Source organism: Zophobas morio, unplaced genomic scaffold (genome assembly GCF_036711695.1).
Source record: "Zophobas morio isolate AGI-343-1 ecotype UQ-CSIRO unplaced genomic scaffold, CSIRO_AGI_Zmor_V1 ptg000046l, whole genome shotgun sequence".
NCBI classification, from domain to species: Eukaryota; Metazoa; Arthropoda; class Insecta; order Coleoptera; family Tenebrionidae; genus Zophobas; species Zophobas morio.
In genome coordinates this window covers 6,095,899-6,103,089 of record NW_026972151.1, presented here as the reverse complement: position 1 = coordinate 6,103,089, position 7,191 = coordinate 6,095,899, and the positions used below count along the sequence as shown (strand labels likewise).

General features: G+C 35.8%; 1 protein-coding gene across 2 annotated transcripts; it reads right to left on the bottom strand.

The window, feature by feature from the left end:
- Positions 1-231: 231 nt before the first annotated feature.
- Positions 232-2,873, bottom strand: LOC135142024 (angiopoietin-related protein 1-like). Of its 2 annotated transcripts, XM_064073661.1 has the most exons (5): positions 2,785-2,873; positions 2,549-2,671; positions 1,335-2,490; positions 1,059-1,280; positions 232-1,003 (listed from the first exon to the last, which is right to left on the bottom strand). In XM_064073661.1, exons 3-5 carry the CDS (start codon positions 1,711-1,713, stop codon positions 816-818), a joined length of 789 nt encoding a protein of 262 aa, XP_063929731.1. In that variant the 5' UTR covers positions 1,714-2,490; positions 2,549-2,671; positions 2,785-2,873; the 3' UTR covers positions 232-815. The 2 variants fall into 2 exon arrangements, with proteins under 2 accessions (XP_063929731.1, XP_063929730.1); XM_064073660.1 differs by having other exon boundaries at positions 1,335-2,671.
- Between the last annotated feature and the right edge of the window lie 4,318 nt (positions 2,874-7,191).

Genomic DNA, 7,191 nt, shown 5'->3' with positions numbered 1-7,191 from the left:
AGAAGAAAACAGGGATTGGAATCACGATCTGAAACTTTTCACGTATCGTTTTCTGTGTAAAAGTAAAGAAAATTTAAAAATCATAAATTCAGGCTAAAGTTTTTAAAATAAAAAAAAAACGCTTCTGGTTCATTTAATTGTAATAACAATCTTCATTCAGTTTTTCTAGTATACTAGTGAGTAAAAAAGTTAACTGAACTGGAGAAAAATAAGGGTATTTTGTTAGGCTTAACATATTATTTTTGAAAATTTCCACAGAATAGGCGTAAATTGTTTAGAATTATTTAAGTGTGTCTATAACTTAGTTTAGTATTAGTGTTTAGTAGTTTAATGCTAATGTGGGTGACAATGTTTGTAATTTTGTTCTAAAGTTTAAATAAAGGGCCACAACACACAAATAAGATTTTGGAGATGATGTCAAGTGCAAGTAAGGTATGAACACATGAAATCTTATTAGTCCGTAATGATTTAACATAAATACCATAATGATGATGACCTAAATAAATCAACAAATACAAAATATCAACACATCGATGGAATGATAAAATTACGTCCTGCAATTTTGAATAGTTTTCAAAAAATCTACATGCATACAGTGTTAAATACGTGTAGATTACTAATTCACGAGTTTAGATATATAATATGTTGCACATCTGATAGGTACAGAAATTACTAGGAGCAACTTTGAGATGACGTCCGAAGTTTAACTAAAGTACTATATTAATATATAGTATAATAAAGTGCTTTATATTCAACCTAAAATCGACATAACCAATATTTTTAAAATGTTAGTTTACGCGCGGCATGTAAAAATGTCATATAGGTACATATCCAAGCCGTGGTCTTATCAACATCCTCGCTTCTTTAAGACTATAGTTGAAACCGTGAAAGCTGTTCCACTTGATTCCTGAGAAAGGGCGATGAGTTCTTGCTTCATCGAGATCACGTTGATATTTGCAAGTCACGCAACCAGCATGGCAATCTACGTACCACCAGCCAGCTTCTGCAAGTACATGATTATCACAAACTAGCCCTACAAAAATAAAGCTGAAATTCACCGAAATAGGCTGCACACGTTTCCGAGTGCTCATTATCGGCGGTACTAAAATTCGCATTCTGATGTGGATAAAAAGAGTTTCCAGCATCCCCTGTATACTTTCCCAAAGTTTTCACACGATACATTTCAAATTCGTTTCCTATCTGAAAATCGTCATACAGCGCATAAACCTTTTTCAAATCCCAGTCGACAAGTTCGAACAACAACTCGGTTCGTTTACTATCTAAACGATAAAAACAAAATGAATGCAGGATTTTTTTGACAAAATAAAACTTACTTGTCAGTTCGTAGAGATGATCTAAACCTAGCCAATATTCTCCCGAAAGATTACCAAAACCTTGCTTATAATCGGTCCAGTTAAGGTAAAAATTTTGTGACCCATCAAATCGATTAACGACATAGGTCCACCCTCCTTCTCGAGTTGACAAGTCGCACCAAACTAGAAAACTTTGCAAGGAAAGCATAGGTTGTATGCGAAAAATGCCGGAAGTGTTATATCCCCTCTTCTGAACTTCTCTACAGTCCCTTGGTACAGATTTACAGTCTTGAATTTCTGTAAGAATCTTCTCCTGAGTTTTCGCCAGTTGGTTTTTAACTTCGTTCAAGTCCTGTAATTGGGAGATCTCGGTTTTGGCCTCTGTAAACTGAGCTTGCATATTTGACTGTATTTTTTTCGATAAGGTTTTCGTTGTTTAAAAGCAGAGCCTTTATTTCGTCAACCATTCCGTTGGTTTTAGTCAGTTTTTGCGTGAAATTAGAAACAACTGCTATTTGTGTTTCTCCCAGTTCTCCCATTTGCTGAATAATTTTCTTGCTTGTTTCCGCAAGTTGCTCTTTGGCGGTCTGTTCTTGTGCGTTTATATTGATTACTTTGTTATTAATTTCGTTGAAAGCGCCAGAGGTGTTAAGAATGGCTTCTACTTCTTTAATCTGAATTCTAATTTCCGACTGCATCTCTGAAGTAAGTTGCTCATGTTTAGAAATAGAGAGCTTTGTCAATTCGCTTGAAACGTTTATTTTAGCAAGTACTTCATTTTTCGCTTCAGTTATTTGCAATCTAAAATTTTCTTCTGTTTCTGCCACAATTTCTTGTTTCGTTTTTTTCAACTGATTTTCCAGATTGGTAAAATGAGTTTGCACGTGTGATTCTATTCCCGCGATGCGTTTTTCGCTTTCGGAAAGAATTAGCTTCGTTGATTCTCTTTGGTTGCTCATTTCATCAAGTACTTCATTTTTTGTTTCAGTGAGTTTCTTTTCGATGATAGAACAAAGCGAAAATCCCGATTCTTTTACGGCGTTCATCTGGATCGTCATTTCATTCTTTGCCTCTGTTAATTGGCGTTTAACATTTTCTTTCGTTTCTGACACAATTTCGGTTTTTGTTTGGGATAATTGCTCTTTTAGGCCTGCGTCGTAAATACTGATTTTGTTTTCTACAACGTTTTCGACTACTTCGATAATTTCCCGCTTTATGTTTTGCAGGTTACTTACCGATTCTTTTAATGCGTCAAGTATAGTGCGCATTTCTAACGGTAATTCCACTCGTACAAAGAAAGGGTTGTTTACGATGGCGTCAAATTTAGGTGGGCTTTTGCTAGTGGAAACCACAGAAAACTGCCAAACAATAAGATAGTAAATACTAACAAAAACTGCTTATTTAATTAAATATGTGTGATGTCTTTTGGGACTATAAAGTAATTTTGAATGAATTTCAAACGAGTACTTACGTCGTCAGTGTCACTAGGGTTCAGGAACACATTTCCAAACAACGACAGTAATAAGAGTACAATTTTTGAAACCATTTTCTGCATCAATAGTTTTGATGTACTACGAAAGTTTTAATCGTGGGTTGTACTTTATAACCTCTTTCTTGATATTCGTGATCATTGACCATTGACCAAATGTGTGATAAATGAAAAAGTTATCTAAAAATTATGTGCAATCATCATCCAAACAAACAACGAGTACATGCTTATAGAAATTTAACTGGTAGAGTTGTTGTATTTTGACGTCGATTCTTTTATTTACTTTAGAATGTCAAAAAACTTGAGCTCATTAGACGTTAAGTTCTTTTTTGGGGAACAATTCTTGAAGTGATTATTCATTGTTATAAACTTTTATTTATCATTATTTTATTATTTTTATGCATGCATATTTACTTTGACTTGCAATGTCATAAACGGAGGCTTTGATTAATATAGGTAAGCTTGTCTTACGTGGACTGATAAGTCTTTTATAAAAAAACTTATGTATTATACGATACTTCGTAAGCTTAATAGAATTTAGAAACGTTTTTTTAATTAGTTTCCCTTTGGCATACATTTCATATTTTCGAATAGATTTTACAAAATTCTGTTGTAAAATTTTAACTAAAACGCCAATCAAAATTTTGCTTATCAATCTTTCAAAAAACTTGATGAAGTAATTTCAGAATTGTGCTAAAATATATAAAATAGTGTAGGTCTACATTTATGGTTTATTGGAACGTTCATACTTTATAAATTTGCTGCTTAAGTAAATTATTTTATTGATTAAATCAAAAAGGGCTTGCACCATTACCTAAAATTCTGAGAATACGTTACTGTTGTTATTAGCACTACATCCACACAGTAATTTCAGGCTATTTTTTCTTTGTTAGCAAACTATTAATAGTATTTTCTGAAGACATAACTTTGGATGTTAGTTTGATCTTGTTTAATTCGTCTTTGAGCCAAAAATTAAGTGCAATGGATGTGTATGTTCCATTAGTGTTAGAAATTTGCGACTGATTGGTTGTTTTTATATGAATGTGTGGGTTTATCAAAATAGTACTCCTTTATCTAATTATCATTTATTGTGTATATAAACCTTCCGAAAATGTTAATCAGACAAATAAGAACACTCTAAAAGAAAAAACGGAAGGCTTTTTTAGTAGAATATTTCCTCAAAAACAAGTAGATATTCCACCAATTTCTGATACTGCTCAAGTTGAAAATGAAGGACAATTGAAAAATTTTACAATTGAGGGCTACAATGCAATAAATGACAACAGACACCCTTGGTATTTTTGTAAAAGTTCGACCGTCGATGAGAAGAAGATTAAATGCATGCTGGTGGTAATCATTTAATTTGTGCAGTTTGTGCATTTATTCTGTTTAAATTGACCTACAATAATCGTCATATTGGATAAAATAATTCAATTTGAGTCGTTCAGTGATTACTGAGTGAGGCAGCGCGAGTACATTCCTAGCTTGACGAGCTCCCAGGACATGTCACAATGCTGCCGATGGAATTTTGAGGAAGACCAGCTGATCGAAGTCTTCATCTCGGGCTTTTTGGATACAGCCTGAGTGTAGTTCGACATGGCTCGTTTGACGGGGTCGCGCACTATGACGAATGAATGAATCACTTTGTGCATTTATTCCGTTTAATTTGCCCTACAAAAATCATCACGCTGGATAAAATAATTCAGTTTGAGTTGGTCGTTGATTTCTGAGAATAATTTCTAATTGCACTTTGACATTTGGATTTTATATGGTTAATCCAAAGACGCGATCACCGAACTTCGGCAGTGCGACGGAATATTTCGCGACAAATCGGCTCGGGCGCGAATTTCAAAATACGATTTTTAAGACCTTTTTACTGTGAATAAGCCCGATGCAACGATTTGAAAAAAATACTAGCCGGTAGCCCTCTTCGACTTCCATAAAGGCATGACTCAATAATAGCTTTAAAGTGATCTGGGGAGATATTATAAAATAAAAACCAACAAAATTTTAGATATTGTACGTTTTAAAAGTGAATCAAAATTGAACCTAGCCGCCTAAATTCAAGCAATTTTTTAATATCTTCCAAAAGTGATCGTAACCTAGAGAAGTGTTATAAAAGGGTCCATGGAAAAGATCCAAAGATTTGGACGTCTAGTTAGCCTTACCGTATCACAGCAATGCAAGAACTCTTACCAGTGGACTTCTCACGAAGATTTTTAATGATGAGGCATGATTTCATCTCAACGAATACATAAACTCACGAAATATGAGAATTTGGAGTCATGAAAAGCCACATGAATTTATTGAAAAAAATTGGTGTGTGGACAGCAATTACTCAAAGACGGTTTTTACTCATTTTTATTTTTATTACACTAAATGCTGTTAGATATCGAAATGCAATTTTAGAACCCTTTGCTAACCAGTTACACGATGATGAATTGCAGAACGGATTCTTTCAACAAGATCTGGAGCTCTGATTCATTGTACAAGGGACAACTTAAATTTCTTAAAACACTTCTGTGATGACCGCATAATTACCCGAAATACAGAAACTCCTTGGCTACCTCGTTCCTGTGATTTGACAACTTGTGTTTTTTCTTGTGACCTCATCTTATAAACAATATTTCAAACGCCGGTTGCAAATCTGGAAGACTTACGGAAAATATTTGAACAAAAACGCCTGGAGATTAATAACAATCCCATTATGTTAGAACATGTTTTTAGAAATTTTGAGAGGAGGGTTTTACGATGCATTGACGCAGAGGGGCAACATTTTCAACATTTATTGTAATGTCAAACCAAAATCAATGGCAACTTGATGAACTTTTTAAATGAACACCCATTATATGTGTTATGAATATCGTTTAGATGGTCAAATGCTAACTAAACTCTGAAAATCTGACCTGATCTGACATGACCTGGGTCGCCATAACCAGTGTAACGGATTTTTATTTAATTTGGAATGGATTTGCATTCGAAGTGGTGGCGCATCTATCACGCGTAGTGTTGGTGCGAGCTACGGGAAAAAACGAGGAGAAAAAGAGAGATAAGAACAAGAGAGGAGATAGCGGGGCAGGAGCGAGTGAGGAGCTCGGCAGGAAGACAATCAAGTTCAGGGGCTTTTCAAGGAAGATTTTCGGGAAGAGACGGGACCTGAGAACCGAAGGAAGAGTCAGGAGCCTCCGCCGCCTACGCTGAGGAGAGAAGAGGTGCCCTTCCGCATATTTTAACAGTGATTGGCTTATCGTATGTAATATCTTTAATAATATCATTTGTCGTAAACGTAGTTTTATTGGGCTCGGGTTGAAACCCACTTCGTGAGGTAACAATAAAGTAGCATTTATTTGAAATCCGGTAAGTAGGTTACACCAGACAAGCCTCAGGTTACCGCTCTGAATATGAGGGAAGTACTGTATAATGTCATTATTCCCGTATACTTTTTGGCGGAATGGGACTATTTGGCGCGGCCGATTTGGCGCGGCCAACTTGGCGCGGCCGACTTGGTGCGAGCCATTTTGGCGCAAGGCCAACTTGGCGCAGGGACACTTTGGCGCAAGCAATCTTGGCGCGAGCCATCTTGGCGCGAGTACGTCGGTATATAATATAAAAAATATTTATTTTTTGTATCGTCGTTTGCACCCTGTTATTTATGCTAAGTGTAGGCAACCAAATACACAGTTTCATTCGCACAAATTCCAATAACTAAATGATCCACGGAGCAAGAAGTTCCACGTTTAGGAGTATGTTTATAATGGGGTGCAGGGCGCGAAGCGCCCGCGTGTCCATTAAAAAGTCGACATTACCCCTCCACGCATTGGAGACCCTAAAAAATTAGGTTATGCTAACAATGGGTACAATTTTTGTATAATTATATCCATTTTTCTTGGTGCGAGTTCATTCGCGCCAAGATGGTCCACGCCAAGATGGCTTGCGCCAAAGTGTCCCTGCGCCAAGTTGGCTTTGCGCCAAAATGTCTCGCGCCAAGTCGGCCGCGCCAAGTTGGCCGCGCCAAGTCGGCCGCGCCGAATTGTCCTAGACCGACTTTTTGGGGGTACTCCTAATTTTAGTTTTTCTAAGCCTGATTCATGTTCTTTGCTATTTTCTATTTGTCTTTACAATCATCTGGAAAGAAATTTCAGTCATGTTTTTTGTTTATTAAACTTATTTTTGTGGCTTAAAATTTTTGCGAAATAACTTATCTTCCTAAACTAATTTACTCTTACTTAATTTTATTTTTTTTAATTGAAATAAATATTGTGTTACTACAAATCTATGAAAGGAAGCCGATTTCTTGGATTTACAGTTATTCTAAATGGGATCGCATCGTCGATAACTCTAATTTGATGTTTATTGCATAAGTTTTTTGCTTACACTACAGCCTCTTGA

Excerpts from the sequence above, each read along its gene's own strand:
- LOC135142024 (XM_064073660.1), bottom strand. The coding sequence starts at position 1,713 with ATGCAAGCTCAGTTTACAGAGGCCAAAACCGAGATCTCCCAATTACAG. Across the intron at positions 1,281-1,334 it reads TCATCTCTACGAACTGACAA|ATAGTAAACGAACCGAGTTG; the intron begins GTAAGTTTTATT and ends TTTATCGTTTAG. Across the intron at positions 1,004-1,058 it reads AACGTGTGCAGCCTATTTCG|AAGCTGGCTGGTGGTACGTA; the intron begins GTGAATTTCAGC and ends ATGTACTTGCAG.